General features: G+C 40.0%; 1 protein-coding gene across 5 annotated transcripts in view; it reads left to right on the plus strand.

The window, feature by feature from the left end:
- Positions 1 to 18725, plus strand: part of CARMIL1 (capping protein regulator and myosin 1 linker 1) — a 319730-nt gene that overhangs the window by 148332 nt on the left and 152673 nt on the right. For all 5 annotated transcript variants that reach the window (XM_059938045.1, XM_059938046.1, XM_059938048.1 and 2 more), the window contains one exon: positions 60 to 133. In XM_059938045.1, the coding sequence (XP_059794028.1) occupies positions 60 to 133 (74 nt within the window). The remainder of the gene's footprint in view (positions 1 to 59; positions 134 to 18725) is intronic.

Raw genomic sequence — 18725 nt, forward strand, 5'->3', positions numbered from 1 at the left:
TCTTGCTTCCCTGATCCTCTATGGGGACTGTTTATATGACTGAATTATGTTTCAAATAGGATGTGGATACAATTTATCTGACACAAGACACCAGGGAATTGAATTTACAAGACTTCAGTCATCTTGACCACAGGTAAGCTTCTTTCTTTCCTTTCTTTCACTTCTGATTTTGCTTTCAGAGCTGCCCTTGTCTGTCGGTACTTACAGGTGTACATTATCTCCAGAGAATCCTTTTTTTATAAGGGGAATCAAAGAACCTAAGAATCTCTGGATTTTGCCTTTTAAGTAAGAGTTTCCAGTGTGTTTATCACTACGACTGGTTTGGGATGGTGGTTCGTGAGTATACCTCAAGTCCAGGATTTACACTTATAAACTGTGGAAACAATTTAATTCTTAGGTTCTTATGCCAGCCCACAAATCTATTTAATCTACCCTGTATATAAAATACAGTATTATTTTGTCTAATTGCCATTTAGAACATTTTTCTATAAGGGAACTTTATGCTAAAATCCTAACAAATGACTTTGAGTTTACAATTCCTTTATTGGGGATGGCTAGGGTTTATATGCATATATTGGTGGAAATCAGTTTGCCAATATCTACCTTATGATAGTGATAATAAAACGATGAAACCTGTTACAAGTTATTTGAGAGACTTCTAGGTTTTAAGATGTCAACTTTACTATATTTAGGGCTGTGGCCTGTGTGATCAGGCCCCGGAGAAGAAACTTCATTCCGTTCCCCTTCTCTCTGTAAGAGCAGACCTAGCAAAGTGATTCTGATCCCTGACAAAGCTGAGCGTTGGAACTCCCCTGTCACCCCACTCCCCCTGCCCCTGGCAAGTCTTTCTAGTCATCTATCCCCGCCTGTCTCCTCAACCCTGGAGATGCTGCTACTTATTTTAGGTGGGCAGATATGATAGCTCCATCGCAGTGAATCCCAGCTTGAGAAATCTTTTCTCTCTGTTTGGAATGCACAGAGAGAAATCTGAGATTCCAGCTGTACCTTTCATGCCATTTGGACGATTGGAATTGTAAAGAGGAGAGGATGGTTGCCTCTTTTTAGCACCAGCATCTTGCCCCCAAAATATCTTGTCAAATTATTTTTCCACTTACCTGGAAGGGAGTCCAGAGTTGTAGCAGAGTCCCCAAAGAGTTCTGGCCAACTGAATTGAGCAAAGAAAAAGTGTGCTGGATGGATGTGGCCTCTGTGCACAGCCTGGGTCTACGGTGGACGGTGAAGCAGGCTCAGCTGTGTCTGTAGATGTGGCTAAAGCCTAAAGCCCCCAGTTCTCAAGCTCAGATTTGATTCCTTTCTGTGGAACAGGCAGTTTTCTCTTGCTTAGAGCCGTTCTCCCTCTTCCTATATTTGAGGGAAAGTCATACTCCCATTTAGGCAAGATGTTTCCTGTGTAGCTCATGAAAAAGTGAACTGAGAAACATAAAGGGGAGATATTTTATTTTGTAAGTATTTTTCAATAAAAACAGAAAATTGTATGTAGAATAAGATAGGAGTAGGTAGGCCTACAGTATCCAGTCTTGATGTTTTTGGTCCCAGGATCTCTTTATATTCTTAAAAATGTTTGCATTGTTTATGTGGGTTTTATCTTTTGGTATTTATCATACTGGAAATTAAAACTAAAATAAAAAGTTTATTAAGTCCTTTAAAAATAATATTAGTAAACCTATTGCATGCTAACATAGATACCATTTTTATAAAAAATAACTATTTTCCAAAACAAAAATCAGTCAGCAAGAAAAGTGGCATCAGTTTACCGATTTGGCAGATAAACTTTTTTTTTTTTTCCTTAACATCTTTATTAGAGTATAATTGCCTTACAATGCTGTGTCAGTTTCTGCTTTATAACAAAGTGAATCAGTTATACATATACGTATGTCCCCATATCTCTTCCCTCTTGCATCTCCCTTCCTCCCACACTCCCTATCCCACCCCTCTAGGTGGTCACAAAGCACCGAGCTGATCTCCCTGTGCTATGCGGCTGCTTCCCGCTAGCTAGCTATTTTGGTAGTGTATATATGTCCAGGCCACTCTCTCACTTTGTCCCAGCTTACCCTTCCCCCTCCCCGTATCCTCAAGTCTATTCTCTAGTAGGTCTGCATCTTTATTCCCATCTTGCCCCTAGGTTCTTCTGACCATTTTCTTTTTTTTAGATTCCATATATATGTGTTAGCATACGGTATTTGTTTTTCTCTTTCTGACTTGCTTCACTCTGTATGACAGTCTCTAGGTCCATTCACCTCACTACAAATAACTCAGTTTCATTCCTTTTTATGGCTGGGTAATATTACATTGTATATATGTACCACATCTTCTTTATCCATTCATCCGATGATGGACACTTAGGTTGCTTCCATGCCCTGGCTATTGTAAATAGAACTGCAATGAACATTGTGGTACATGACTCTTTTTGAATTATGGTTTTCTCAGGGTATATGCCCAGTAGTGGGATTGCTGGGTCGTATGGTAGTTCTATTTTTAGTTTTTTAAGGAACCTCCATACTGTTCTCCATAGTGGCTGTATCAATTTACATTCCCACCAACAGTGCAAGAGGGTTCCCTTTTCTCCGCACCCTCTCCAGTATTTATTGTTTGTAGATTTTTTGATGATGGCCATTCTGACCAGTGTGAGATGATATCTAATTGTAGTTTTGATTTGCATTTCTCTAATGATTAGTGATGTTGAGCATTCTTTCATGTGTTTGTTGGCAATCTGTATATCTTCTTTGGAGAAATGTCTGTTTAGGTCTTCTGCCCATTTTTGGATTGGGTTGTTTGTTTTTTTGATATTGAGCTGCATGAGTTGCTTGTATGTTTTGGAGATTAATCCTTTGTCAGTTGCTTCATTTGCAAATATTTTCTCTCATTCTGAGGGTTGTCTTTTGGTCTTGTTTATGGTTTCCTTTGCTGTGCAAAAGCTTTTAAGTTTCATTAGGTCCCATTTGTATATTTTTGTTTGTAGTTCCATTTCTCTAGGAGGTGGGTCAAAAAGGATCTTGCTGTGATTTATGTCATAGAGTGTTCTGCCTATGTTTTCCTCTAAGAGTTTGATAGTGTCTGGCCTTACATTTATGTCTGTAATCTATTTTGAGTTTAATTTTGTGTATTGTGTTAGGGAGTGTTCTAATTTCATTCTTTTACATGTAGCTGTCCAGTTTTCCCAGCACCACTTATTGAAGAGGCTGTCTTTTCTCCGTTGTATAGTCAGGCCTCCTTTATCAAAAATAAGGTGATCATAGGTGCATGGGTGTATCTCTGGGCTTTCTATCCTGTTCCATTGATCTATATTTCTGTTTTTGTGTCCGTACCATACTGTCTTGATTACTGTAGCTTTGTAGTATAGTCTGAAGCCAGGGAGCCTGATTCCTCAAGCTCTGTTTTTCTTTTTCAAGATTGCTTTGGCTATTCGGGGTCTTTTGTATTTCCATACAAACTGTGAAATTTTTTGTTCTAGTTCTGTGAAAAATGCCAGTGGTAGTTTGATAGGGATTGCATTGAATCTGTAGATTGCTTTGGGTAGTATAGTCATTTTCACAGTGCTGATTCTTCCAATCCAAGAACATGGTATATCTCTCCATCCGTTTGTATCATCTTTAATTTCTTTCATCAGTGTCTTACAGTTTCTTCATACAGGTCTTTTGGCTCCTTAGGTAGGTTTATTCCTAGATATTTTATTCTTTTTGTTGCAGTGGTAAATGGGAGTGTTTTCTTAATTTCACTTACAGATTTTTCATCATTAGTGTATAGGAATGTAAGAGATTTCTGTGCATTAATTTTGTATCCTGCTACTTTACCAAATTCATTGATTAGCTCTAGTAGTTTTCTGGTAGCATCTTTAGGATTCTCTATGTATAGTATCATGTCATCTGCAAACAGTGACAGCTTTACTTCTTCTTTTCCGATTTGGATTCCTTTTATTTCTTTTTCTTCTCTGATTGCTGTGGCTAAAACTTCCAAAACTATGTTGAATAATAGTGGTGAGAGTGGACAACCTTGTCTTGTTCCTGATCTTAGTGGAAATGGTTTCAGTTTTTCACCATTGAGGATGATGTTGGCTGTGGGTTTGTCATATATGGCCTTTATTTTGCTGAGGAAAGTTCCCTCTGTGCCTACTTTCTGGAGGGTTTTAATCATAAATAGGTGTTGAATATTGTCGAAAGCTTTCTCTGCATCTATTGAGAGGATCATATGGTTTTTCTCCTTCAATTTGTTAATATGGTGTATCACGTTGATTGATTTGTGTATACTGAAAAATCCTTGCATTCATGGGATAAACGCCACTTGATCATAACGTATGATCCTTTTAATGTGCTGTTGGATTCTGTTTGCTAGTATTTTGTTGATGATTTTTGCATCTATGTTCATCAGTGATATTGGCCTGTAGTTTTCTTTTTTGTGACATCTTTGTCTGGTTTTGGTATCAGAGTGATGGTGGCCTCGTAGAATGAGTTTGGGAGTGTTCCTCTCTCTGCTATATTTTGGAAGAGTTTGAGAAGGATAGGTGTTAGCTCTTCTCTAAATGTTTGATAGAATTCGCCTGTGAAGCCATCTGGTCCTGGGCTTTTGTTTGTTGGAAGATTTTTAATCACAGTTTCCATTTCAGTGCTTGTGATTGGTCTGTTCATATTTTCTATTTCTTCCTGGTTCAGTCTCAGAAGGTTGTGCATTTCTAAGAATTTGTCCATTTCTTCTGGGTTGTCCATTTTATTGACATATAGTTGCTTGTAATAATCTCTCATGATCCTTTGTATTTCTGCAGTGTCAGTTGTTACTTTTTCTTTTTTATTTCTAATTCTGTTGATTTGAGTCTTCTCCCTTTTTTTCTTGATAAGTCTGGCTAATGGTTTATCAATTTTGTTTATCTTCTCAAAGAACCAGCTTTTAGTTTTATTGATCTTTGCTGTCCTTTCCTTGATTTCTTTTTCATTTATTTCTGATCTGATCTTTATGATTTCTTTCCTTCTGCTAATTTTGGGGTTTTTTTATTCTTTTCTCTAATTGCTTTAGGTGTAAGGTTAGGTTGTTTATTTGAGATGTTTCTTGTTTCTTAAGGTAGGCTTGTATAGCTATAAACTTCCCTCTTAGAACTGCTTTTGCTGCATCCCATAGGTATTGGGTAGTTGTGTTTTCATTGTCATTTGTTTCTAGGTATTTTTTGATTTCTTCTTTGATTTCTTCAGTGATCTCTTGGTTATTAAGTAGTGTGTTGTTTAGCCTCCATGTGTTTGTATTTCTTACAGATCTTTTTCCTGTAATTGATATCTAGGCTCATAGTGTTGTGGTTGGAAACATACTTGGTATGATTTAAATTTTCTTAAATTTACCAAGGCTTGATTTGTGACCCAAGATATGATCTATCCTGGAGAATGTTCTATGAGCACTTGAGAAGAATGTGTATTCTGTTGTGTTTGGATGGAATGTCCTATAAATATCAATTAAGTCCATCTTGTTTAATGTATCATTTAAAGCTTGTGTTTCCTTATTTATTTTCATTTTGGATGATCTGTCCATTGGTGAAAGTGGGGTGTTAAAGTCCCCTACTATGATTGTGTTACTGTCGATTTCCCCTTTTATGGCTGCTAGTATATGCCTTATGTATTGAGGTGCTCCTATGTTGGGTGCATAAATATTTACAATTGTTAATATCTTCTTCTTGGATCGATCCCTTGATCATTATGTAGTGTCCTTCTTTGTCTCTTGTAATAGTCTTTGTTTTAAAGTCTATTTTGTCTGATATGAGAATTGCTACTCCAGCTTTCTTTTGATTTCCATTTGCATGGAATATCTTTTTCCATCCCCTCACTTTCAGTCTGTATGTGTCCCTAGGTCTGAAGTGGGTCTCTTGTAGACAGCATATATATGGGTCTTGTTTTTTATCCATTCAGCCAGTCTATGTCTTTTGGTTGGAGCATTTAATCTGTTTCCATTTAAGGTAATTATTGATATGTATGTTCCTATTACCATTTTATTAATTGTTTTGGGTTTATTATTGTAGTTCTTTTCCTTCCCTTTTGTTTCCTGCCTAGAGAAGTTCCTTTAACATTTTTTGTAAAGCTGGTTTGGTGGTGCTGAATTCTCTTAGCTTTTGCTTGTCTGTTAAGGTTTGAATTTCTCTGACAAATCTGAATGAGATCCTTGCTGGGTAGAGTAATCTTGCTTGTAGGTTTTCCCCTTTCATCACTTTAAATATGTCCTGCCACTCCCTTCTGGCTTTCAGAGTTTCTGCTGAAAGATCAGCTGTTAACCTTATGGGGATTCCCTCGTATGTTATTTGTTGTTTTTCCCTTGCTGCTTTTAATATTTTTTCTTTGTGTTTAATTTTTGATAGTTGGATTAATATGTGTCTTGGCGTGTTTCTCCTTGGATTTATCCTGTATGGGACGCACTGCGCTTCTTGGACTTGATTAACTGTTTCGTTTCCCATATTAGGGAAGTTTTCAACTATAATCTCCTCAAATATTTTCTCAGTCCCTTTCTTCTTCTCTTCTTCTTCTGCTACCCCTATAATTCGAAAGTTGGTGCGTTTAATGTTGTCCCAGAGGTCTCTGAGACTGTCCTCTATTCTTTTCATTCTTTTTTCTTTATTCTGCTCTGCAGTAGTTATTTCCACTATTTTATCTTCCAGGTCACTTATTCGTTCTTCTGCCTCAGTTATTCTGCTATTGATCCCTTCTAGAGAATTGTTAATTTCGTTTATTGTGTTGTGCATCATTGTTTGTTTGCTCTTTAGTTCTTCTAGGTCCTTGTTAAACGTTTCTTGTATTTTCTCCATTCTATTTCCAAGATTTTGGATCACCTTTACTATCATTATTCTGAATTCTTTTTCAGGTATACTGCCTATTTCCTCTTCATTTGTTAGGTCTGCTGGGTTTTTGCCTTGCTCCTTCATCTGCTGTGTGTTTCTCTGTCTTCTCATTTTGCTTAACTTACTGTGTTTGGGGTCTCCTTTTTGCAGGCTACAGGTTCGTAGTTTCCGTTGTTTTTGGTGTCTGTCCCCAGTGGCTAAGGTTGGTTCAGTGGGTTGTGTAGGCTTCTTGGTGGAGGGGACTAGTGCCTGTGTTCTGGTGGATGAGGCTGGATCTTGTCTTTCTGGTGGGCAGGTCCACGTCTGGTGGTGTGTTTTGGGGTGTCTGTGGCCTTATTATGATTTTAGGCTGCCTCTGTGCTAATGGATGGGGTCATGTTCTTGTCTTGCTAGTTGTTTGGGATAGGGTGTCCTGCACTGTAGCTTGCTGGTCATTGAGTGGAGCTGGGTCTTGGCATTGAGATGGAGATCTCTGCGAGATTTTTGCCGTTTGATATTATGTGGAGCTGGGAGGTCTCTTGTGGACCAGTGTCCTGAGCTTGGCTCTCCCACCTCAGTAGCACAGCCCTGATGCCTGGCTGGAGCACCAAGAGCCTGTCCTACACATGGCTCAGAATAAAAGGGAGAAAAAAAAGAAAGAAAGAAAGAAGAAGATAAAATAATATAAAATAAAAAAGTTATTAAAATAAAAAATAATTATTATGAAAAAAAATTTTTTTAAGTAAAAAAAAAAAAAGCGGACAGACAGAACCCTAGGACAAATGGTAAAATCAAACCTATACAGACAAAATCACACACAGAAGCATGCACACACACACTCACAAAAAGAGAAAAATGGGAAAAAATATATATATTGTTGCTCCCAAAGTCCACCTCCTCAATTTGGGATGATTTGTTGTCTATTCAGGTATTCCACAGATGCAGGGTACATCAAGTTGATTGTGGAGCTTTAATCCGCTGCTTCTGAGGCTGCTGGGAGAAATTTCCCTTTCTCTTCTTTGTTCGCACAGCTCCCGGGATTCAGCTTTGGATTTGGACACGCCTCTGCGTGTAGGTCGCCTGAGGGCATCCGTTCTTCGCTCACACAGGACGTGGTTAAAGGAGCAGCTGCTTCGGGGGCTCTGGCTCACTCAGGCTGGGGGGAAGGAGGGTACGGATGCGGGGCGAGCCTGCGGCAGCAGAGGCCGGCGTGACATTGCACCAGCCTGAGGCTCCGTGTGTTCTCCCGGGGAAGTCGTCCCTGGATCACGGGACCCTGGCAGTGGCGCGCTGCACAGGCTCCCGGGAGGGGCGGTGTGGAGAGTGACCTGTGCTCGCACACAGGCTTCTTGGTGGCGGCAGCAGCAGCCTTAGCGTCCCATGCCCGTCTCTGGGGTCCACGCTGATAGCCGCGGCTGGCGCCCGTCTCTGGAGCTCCTTTAAGCAGTGCTCTTAATCCCCTCTCCTCGCGCACTAGGATACAAAGAGGCAAGAAAAAGTCTCTTGCCTGTTCGGCAGCTGCAGAGTTTTTCCCCGACTCCCTCCCGGCTAGCTGTGGTGCACTAACCCCTTCAGGCTGTGTTCACGCCGCCAACCCCAGTCCTCTCCCTGCGATCCGACCGAAGGCCGAGCCTCAGCTCCAAGCACCCCCCGCCCCGGCGGGTGAGCAGAAAGGCCCCTCGGGCTGGTGAGTGCCGGTCGGCACTGATCCTCTGTGCGGGGATCTCTGCACTCTGCTCTCCGCACCCCTGTGGCTGCACTCTCCTCCGTGGCTCCGACGCTCCCCCCTCCGCCACCCGCAGTCTCCGCCTGCGAAGGGGCTCCTAGTGTGTGGAAACCTTTCCTTCTTCACAGCTCCCTCCCACTGGTGCAGGTCCCGTCCGTATTCTTTTTTTTTTTTTTTTTTCAACACTAAATTATTTATTAAGTACACTGTTAACCCAACACAGGCATGTACCCAAGGAAAGATTAAAAAAAGTCCCTATTCTTTGTCTCTGTTTTTTCTTTTTTCTTTTACCCTACCCAGGTACGTGGGGAGTTTCTTGCTTTTTGGGAGGTCTGAGGTCTTCTGCCAGCGTTTAGTAGGTGTTCTGTAGGAGTTGTTCCACGTGTAGATGTATTTCTGATGTATTTGTGGGGAGGAAGGTGATCTCTGCGTCTTACTCTTCTGCCATCTTGAAACTCCACCAGTCTGGCAGATCACTTTGATTTCTTTTTTCTTCTCTTTAAAAAAAAATTTATTTATTTATTTATTTATTTTGACTGCACCGGATCTTTGTTGCCATGTGTGGGATCTTCTGTTGCGGCATGTGGGATCTTTAGTTGTGGCATGCAAACTCCTAATTGTGGCATGTGGGGTCTAGTTCCCTGACCAGGGATCAAACCCTGGCCCCTGCATTGGGAACGCAGCGTCTTAGCCCCTGGACCACCAGGGAAGTCCCATCAAGGACATTCTTAAATGAAATTGTCGTTTGTTTGTGTGGTGGTAAAGAATACAGTGATGACTAGCACGGTTTGATGCTACTGCCTTGGTTTGTGCTAAGGCACCAGCAGTTTTCGCCACCATTGCTTTTGCACCATCCATGCAATGTCAACATGATAGAAAGGACAAATTTGTTTTAGTATTAGTATGAAAATTGTTTTGAACTTGTGAACCTCTAAGTGAGTCTCAGGGTCCCCCAGGGGTCCATGGACCATACTTGGAGAACAGCTGGTCTATAGGAGTGAAGACATGTAGGGCAGCCTGAGGTGTTTCTCCAGCTTTCCTTCGTATACTCTTCATGATTTTTACACTGTTAATAGATTATGTGTGGCATCAGTGCTAAACTTTCCAGTTTATCCCCTGTGCTTAATTTGGTGATTAAACTACATCTAGAGAAGCTACTAAATACAGTTACTTGAAATATGTAGAGTACTATCCAAAATTGAGAAACTGTGTCAAAACTTAGAATTTTCCCATGAGTAGATTTTTCCTGATTTCTTAGCTGGAGAATTTTTATTTCATCAGTGAACGCCACATTAATGGGGTGGGTCATCGTCATCTGCTTTTCTTACTTCATTAAGGGCTAGAAGGACTTTTTCATTGCTGAGACTCTAGATCAGAAGTTGGAAATCTTTTCTTTAAAGGGCCAGATAGTAAATATCTCAGGCTTTATGAGACAGTCACTGTTACAGTTATGCATCACTGCTGCTGTAGCTTGTAAGCACTTCTAGACAGTATGTAACTGAATGAGTGTGACTGTGTTTCAGTGAAACTTTATTTGCAAAAATATATGTTGTGGGGACTTCCGTGGTGGTCCAGTGGTAAAGAATTCGCCTTCAAATGCAGGGGACACGGGTTCGATCCCTAGTCAGAGAACTAAGATCCCACATGCCACAGGGCAACTAAGCCTGCGCGCCACAGCTATTGAGTCCGCAGGCGCCTCAACTAGAGAGGAAGCCCGCGTGCTGCGACAAAGAGCCTGTGTGCTTCAACGAAGATCCCACGTGCCGCTACTAAGAGACACAGCGCAGCCAGAAATAAATAAATAATAAGTAAATCCTTAAAAAGAATTGTTAAAAAAAATACATATGTATGTTGTGGGCTGTAGCTTGCTGACTCTTGCTGTAGATCAGTGGCTTCTTATGTGGGATGTATGTAACCAAAGGAAAATGCAAGATGAGCTACAAAAAACATTAGAACTTCTATTTATTTTTATTGTTGACTCCTTTTAAGATTTCTATCTTAGTTTTATAATAAATAATGACAATGATATATTTAGTATATAATTGAATGTTAAAAAATTAGAGTACTGAAAACTTTTTTACTGTAGTGGGCTTGATTAATAAGAATGGGGACCACTGCTCTAGATGTCATCTCTCCTGCTAATGCCTAAGTATTTGGCTTTTTTCAGATCTCTATCTTAATAATCCAAATCTTTAAAGTTTATCTCCTCTTCTTGAGGATTTAATTTTTTCCCATGGTTCTTACTGTTAAAATTGAAGCCAGCGTCTGTGTAAAGAGGCTACCCCCAGTCCTGTTAGATGGCCTGTATTAATAGTATTTTTCTAATCAAGTTGCAACAAATTATATTGGCTGAACATTTCTCTGTATTAGAATGAGCATGCTTACCCATGAAGGAACAGTCTGTACTTAAATGGCACAGTAGTTTGGAAGGATTCATAATGGCAGAATTTGAGTGTTATGGGGGTCATTTGAGAGGTTTTACAACACGCTATGTTTGTATTTTTCTCATTTGGGTATGAGTTAGGGAGAAGAGAACAGAGGAATTAGAGGTGCAAGATGGGAGATTAAATGGGCCGTGTGTTGAGCTGGAGTTTGTTAGAAAATAGGGGCAATAGTTCTCATATGTACTGATGAATTTTCCCACTGTGGCAGTTGGCTCCCATGTATCTCTATTTGATCATAATTCAGATACAAATAAGCAATTTTGTTTACAATTAAAATGAGATTCTGCATGCATTTATATGTTGACGTCCCTGAACCTGATCATTTCAGCAGACTTCCTTCTAGAAAGCTGTACGCATTTCATATAGTCAGTCTGAAAGCTCTCCTGATTGTCCCTCATTCAAAGCTTTATTTTTCATTCCATTCTTTCTCCCCATTGCATTTAGTCATCAGAGGTAGATGACTTAAGGGTCCTTGAAATCATTAGTGCTCCCAGGATGGAAGTTCCATGGGGGCTGGGCTCTCTCTGTCTTGTTCACACCATATGACCTGATACTCCGCAGTCAAACCAGTGGCTCAGAGTGAAGGTTTTTCAAGGGAAACTGAACTGCTCTAAGATAGCAGATCAGAATCCTGGGAGGCTGAGTGGATTAATTTTTAACACATTTTTGACCAGAGATGTATTAACAGCCACAGGTGTTAGTTTCTGCAAAAATCCCCTAGTCAATAATGTGTTAAGAGTCTATCAGATTACTCAAATACTTTCTTCCCCATACTCAAGTTGGCAATTATTGCTGTAACGGCACCCAATTTTGCTCTGTGTTACCTACTCCAATCCAGGGCTAAATCCTGTCTGGATTCCTATGCAAGTCCATCTGTTTCTTTCAGTTTACTCGCCCAGTTCATTGTCTTTTTGCACCCAGGGGTTTGTAACTACCGTTTTCTAGGACCAGCTCAGATACAAAGTGGGAGATCTGGGTCGTGTGTGTGGTACTGATGTTAATGTTGCAGGTCTAGTAACAGGGAGGACCAAACATGGTTTTGGCAGCTTTATCATCTGGAGCGCAGAGATGGAAGAAACAGTAATCTCTGTGTGACCCCATCATCGCACAGAGGAGACGGATTTAGAAGAAGGTGCAGATCTAGGGACAGGGCTGTGCCCTTGTCATTGTTCTCATCACAGAGACCTTACTTATGTCCTCACCCTCTGATTTGCCTGGGATCTGCTCTTCTTCAGAGACATGCCCAGTGGTATGATACATGTTATATCACATGACCTTTAGACCCTCATGTACTGAGAAATAGAGACGCATATACATCATATTGAGGCTTCTTAGGAGTCATCCAGCATGCTATTCTGTCTTCACTGTAGACCAGCCTCTCTGTTCCTATATATTCTGCTACCTCACTAGACCGCTTAGGGTCTGCCCAGGAGCTTCAAGGTAGATTTATAAGCAACTTGAATGCTGTAACTGATTAATGAATTAATTGATTCTAACTAACGAATTATGGCTCTATCAGAATTAAACGTAGGGCCAGGTACCCTGTTGTTGCTGAATAAGCATTCACGTATGAGGATGACAGCGATCATCCTGGATCCATCCAGCTAGTCTCTGGAGGAGAATAGGAATTAAGAAGTACTTGGAAAAATGCCCATTCAGTTATTACTTATAGCTTCCAAAATTTTATTTAAGTGTATTCTTAAAATTTATTCTAGTTTAGGTATCAGTGGGCCAAAAAGATGGCACAGGTTGAAGAAGGCTTTGTTATACATTTCTCATGGGATCTCTCAATGGCCTGTGAGCTGACATGTTAAAAATGTAATTACACTGTAATTTGGAGTGGCAGGGAACGATGAGGTTAGAGGTAGTGGTGCCGAGGAGAAGAGAATATATAGCTTTAACTACATCGATTTTTCTTGTTCCCTGAAGATTTTTAAGAGGAGCTAATCTTCTCCATCCTCTAAAGCCTCGGCGACATGCATCATCGAGCTTAAACTTGGCTCATGAGAGCCCAGCCAGCAGTCCGTCCCCTTCAGACTCATGTTTTTGTGTTGTCATATTTCATACTCATCAAGGTGACATTCATGTGCCTGATGCTTTCAGGGAAGAGTCTGGAGTGTGGATTAGTGTTTGTCAAGGTTGTCCTGAAGACACTGGTATAATTCTTTCCTAATCTAAGCTCCTTCTCTTTATTCCTGCTCTCATTTAAAAAAGAAGAAATGCTGTTTGGAGTGTGGAATCAGAAGCATTAGCTTCTATTTCCATTCCTAAATTTCTATAAATAATTCTGTAAAACAGTGGTCTGCAGCCCTGGTCAGATGGACTGTGTGGTGAACAGAGTAAGTGACGATATATCGAGGAATGTGGAGAAAACAGTAGAACTTGTTTTATGCTTATTTTTTTCTTATCCATTTTATGTGTGTGAGTATGCTTTTTTTTTTTTTTAACTGAGCCTAATATATTAATATAGTAGCACATGTATATAATTTACAGATTAACACACAGATTTGGGGGAGATGTGTGCTCAAAATACTTTTCAGTTAGGAGTGAACGATCAAAAAATTTAGAGAATACCCCTTTAGGCCTCTGGCATGTCCTCATCTGGGAAGTGTTTCAGGTTGTCATATCCTTCACAGAGTTGGTGAGTGGTCCAACTCATCAACTCATTTATATAGACGTTTGCATTTATATGTTGATGTCCCTGAACATCAACATACATCTATATAAATTAGAATATCAGGCAGGATTGGTATCCATGACATTTAAAAAATTTTAAAGGTCTCCCACTCCCATTTTCAAACTAAATGTAAAGGAGAAAAGTCTAAATTATCCCCAGAAAGGCTGTCAAATGAATATGTCAGGAAGAGACTGCTGTGGTTCTGAGTTTTACCAGCCTTTCTGCTACAGAGCATATTTCATTGTGTGCACACAGAAAGCAGGAGAGTGGCAAAACTCTGTGTTCTTGCATGAAACACTTCCTTTGAGCCTTTAAATGTTTGTAAGATTTATTGGGGGGAACTCTTCAATCCTGTGGTATGTGGGCACACTCAGATAATCACAATGTTGTTCATTGGATTATTACTCTGTACCTTTGTGCTTTTCTCGCATTGTAGATTATGGGGCCTGCTAGACATCCTTCCAATCTGTCAGTCATTTTTGTTCGTTAACACTGTCCTGGAGTATTTCACACTATTTGAAAGTCACAGTGTTTTTACAGTTTCAGGGAGGAGGTGGGTGGGGGCGAAGGAGTAAGGAGGGAAATTTGGCCCCAAAATAATAACTGGAAAAATTGAATTCTTATGATGTCATCTAGCTCAGAAAGATCAGGTGAGAAATTCTAATTCAATAGATTATCTAGAATCTAGAGTGGCAAAGAATTTGGCAAGTGATTTAGACTCCAGATTGCTTGCCAACTTCTTTGTTTTTGCATTTTAACTTCTTTTTATAGCCCCCAAATATTAGTTTATTTTTGATGTCCAAAGGGATAAGAGGACAGTCGTTTGAGAAATCACCTCAGAATACATCTTAGTGTTGGCTTTCAAATTAGAAACTAAGTGGTTGGTTGGATGTAATGAAAGGGGTTTGAAATTTTTGATTTGAAAACCCATGGATATGCCACCCTGGATTCCCCTGTAGAGTAGGTTGAAGACTCTTGACAATATGGAAAGCATCTGACCCATTAGCGAGATGATAGCACAGTGGTTAAGACAACCAGGTCATAGGTCACAGTGCCTGGGTCTGAATCCTGTCTATCCAGACTAACTTTGTGACCATGGGCAGCTCGCTAACCTCTCTGTGCCTTGGGAGAGGAGGGTGGGTCTCCATCTATAAAGTGGTGTTAATGACAGTGCCTCCCTCCTGGAGTTACTGTGAAGACTACATGGATTAATGTATTTAAAACACTTCTTGCTAGTACATAAAAATGTTTAAGTAAATACTTGCTATTTTTATATCCTACAAGATTTGCCCTCTTTTTAAATGAACAACTGTATTAAGTGACCAGTTTTCTTCATTGAAAGAAAAAGGATTAGAGTTACAAAATCCCTACATTACAGAAAATTTTAGATATTTCAGAGACTAATTTATGGTCTTTTCTATGTTGCTTCTGTCTTGTCAGTTTTATGCTGGTATTTTCTTCTAGAAAGATAAAAGCGAAAAACTTGGTTCTTTTGAGTTTTAAGGGAAAGTTTGGATTATTCAAAGGTGTCAACGGAAATGAGAAATAAGGATCCCAACTTTTATTACCAACCCCAACTAGAGGCTGGACTAACAACAAAAACAAACCAACTCTATATGTAGTACGTTTACGTCAGTAAAAAGTTAGGGGGTAGGAACTGTCTTGTCTCTGTTCAGCAGAGTATAAGAAACAATCCTGCCATGTGGCCCTCCAGGATATTCACACTGGCTCTTCCTTTTCAGCGTTTGGAGTCTTGAAAGGTTTTTGCTCCCATTTTAAGGAACTGGTAGAAGTGTCACATGAGAACATACATGAGAATACTGTGTTGTGAGGTTGCCAAGACTCGGGAGAGGCTTCCCTCAACGGCTGTAACTCTTCAAGGCTAACTTCAGATCGGAAGTCACATGGTAATGAAGAGTCAGTTAGGAAGTCAAAGCAAAACATAGTGGGATATACAATAAATGCCATGAACTGATGGCAAAAAGCTGTTAACCACTTCCCACCATGAGAAAATCAGTCAAGATGACTAGCACGGGTGTTTGGAAAGCTTTCTACATTGTGTAATATAATCATTATGTAATATAAGCAGTACTTAGTGAAAACATGGGCAAGGATTGTTGCTGGGTGACACAGACCCCCGTCAGGGAAGCGCAGGGAGTTCTCTGCAGTTAGGTGGCATCAGCACAGCAGTTGGGAGACGCATGTGAATGCAAATTGAGTATTTATCCAAGATTTGCTTATGGGCTCACTGATAACCGTGTTCTGAGAAAGCCGTCCCGGAAAATGAACTCTCAGAAATGAAATTAGTTATGGAGTGTCTTGTGTATTTTCTATTTAAGGGGGGCCAAATCAGAGGAAGAGGGAGACAGACACAGGGAGAATGGGGCTAAGCAGCAGCCATATGATTACCTTTTCTAACCTGGTGTCACTCAGCATCACTGGACGACATCTACCTCTGTGTTGTTTCCAGTTTTTGACAATTATGAATACAGCTGTTATCAACAATACTATTGGGTTGGCCAGAAAGTTCGTTTGGGTTTTTCTGTAACATCTTATGGAAAAACTCAAAGGAACTTTTTGGCCAACCCAGTATGTAAGTTTTTGTGTAAATAAAAGTTTTTCTTTCTCTTGGGCGAATACCCAGAATTGAGGTTGCTGGATCGTGGTAAATGTACATAAAACTTAATAAGCCACTGTCATACTGTTGTCTACCTTGAGTGTGCCATTTGCTTTCCCATCAGCAGTGTATGAGGTTTCAGTCGCTTTGTATCCTGGTCAGCACTTGATATTGTCACTTTTTTTTTGTTTAAGCAATTCAGTAGGTTTGTAGTGGCATCTTATTTTGGCTTTAAATTGCATTTCTCTAATGGCTAATAATTTTGAAAATCTTTCGTGTACTTATTTGCCTTCAGTATATTTTCTTTGATGAAGTGTCTGTTTATATCTTTCTGCTCATTTGAAAAAAATTGAGTTAATTGTTTCTTATTACTGACTTCTGAGAGTTCTGTATACATTTTGAATACCAAGTCCTTTGTCAGAACTGGGATTTGCAAATATTTTCTCCCAGAATATGGTTGTCTTACCCTTCTCTCAACAGCATCTGTTGCTGAGCAAGAGTTTTTGACTTTGATAAAGTCCAGTGGATCAATGTTTTTTTTCTTTGCTTTTGGCGTCAGATATAAAAACTCTTTGACTAAGCCATACATTACTCTGTTGACCATTTCTTCTGGGATGGCGATGTGTCTCATCTAGAAGGCTCACTAACTTCCCGTAAGAATCTTTTGTGACTGCTTTTTCGTGATTAACATCTCTCTTATTTGCACAGTAATACTTCATATCCCCCTGTGCCAGAGGGATTATTTCGCTCCATTAGAGTTGCTTTTATTTTCTGAGCCTTCTGCTAGGCTGTGCTGGGTGGTTAGTATCACAAGGGGAGGGGCTATCTTGCTGTGTTCATTGTTGCCTCAACCCAGCGATTCATGCATAGTGGGTGGCACTCGCTGGATTTGTGAATGGATGGAGTTGCTGGTCACTTTTGAGTTCCCATGCCTTTGCACATGCTCTTCCTAATTACCTGAAATACTCCCTTGCCTTTTCTCTGCCTGGTTGGCCCCTTTCTATCTCTCAAGCCTTGTGGACCCTTCCCCATTTGCTCCAGGATGAAGTGCTTATGTCCTCCTGTGTTCTTAGGGCACTTTGAACATGCTCCCTTTGCAGCGTGTCTCCCATGGTGCTGCAGGTAGCAGAGGAGGGGTCTTTCTCCACCGCTGGAGAGCTGCCCTTACTCATCACTTAACCCTCAGACCCTAATATCCCTACCTAGGACTTAGCAGGTACTAAATAAATGTTTATTGAATGAATTACGGTATATGTTTGTCCTTTTCTAATTTATTTTTAACATTAAAAAGCCTAGGCATTAACATAATTTAGAGAAACACGGTGGGCAGACCATGCCAGCATGCATGAGTCTCCATCATCTTCATGGACATTTTTTCTATAATAAAATTTTATTTACACCATCCATAGAACATTTAATTGTATGATTCTTTTAGATTATGAATATGGATCATTATAGATAAATTTTAAAATATAGTATAAAAATTCTGTTAGAAAAATATTCATATCATCTTTAATGCTACCACCCAGGCAAGGTATTCTCGTAACATTTTGCTATATTTTTCTTCTTAAAAAAAAAAACACAGTGTCTGTATTTGTGAGCATTTATATCTATCATTTTATATGTAGTTTTTACCAGTTACACTCATTGGCTCTGATCACACAAGTATACACCTGTAACGCTGTATATTTTTAAAATTTAATATTGTACTCCAAACATTTCTGGTGTCATTAAGTGTTAGGTTTGACTTTTAGTATACCAGAATATTATTTTCAAGGTTTTTGCATGTCATACACAGAGATAATGCTGTCCTACCCACTGCATTAACGTGAAACCTGGTTCTATTCATGATGTGCCCTTCAACTCCTGGAAATGAATTCATTATGACAAAAGCCAGCTGTACTTCAAGTCACATCAAGTGACAGAACAAAATACACAATAAAGAGGTTCTGAAGTGTAGTCACTACTTGACATTAAATCCACAAAAGGAGATGAGATGAGAATGATTTGCCATAGTTCCTGAATGGGGAAGTACAGGCGAGGACTCTCAGATACCGTGGGCTTGGGGGGCCCTGTATTACAAGGTGGAATTCACTCCCAGAGAAGCTGCAACTGTCATTAGACGTCAGGGAGAAATGCTGGGACTTGTTTTGAGCCCTTGGTCGGTGGAGAGAGATGAGAGAGTGGAGACCCTAAAACAACTATGGGAAGAGTTGTTGTTTTTGGTTTTTAATCTGAAACTTCTTTTTTTAATCTAAAACTTAGCAAAGTTAATAAAGAGGCTTTTTGGTGGAAAAGATGGCATGTGGAACCACATGACTAAGACTAATTCCTTGGCATTTTCTCTAACACCTGTGGGTGCTCATTTCACTTTTTAAAGCAAATCTGATGAAACTGCACACACGTGCTTCAGAGGCTGGCTTCCGACTGTAGTCCTGTCCCTTTGGCCTAGTTTCACT

The sequence above is a fragment of the Balaenoptera ricei genome, chromosome 11, assembly GCF_028023285.1.
Source record: "Balaenoptera ricei isolate mBalRic1 chromosome 11, mBalRic1.hap2, whole genome shotgun sequence".
Lineage (NCBI taxonomy): Eukaryota > Metazoa > Chordata > Mammalia > Artiodactyla > Balaenopteridae > Balaenoptera > Balaenoptera ricei.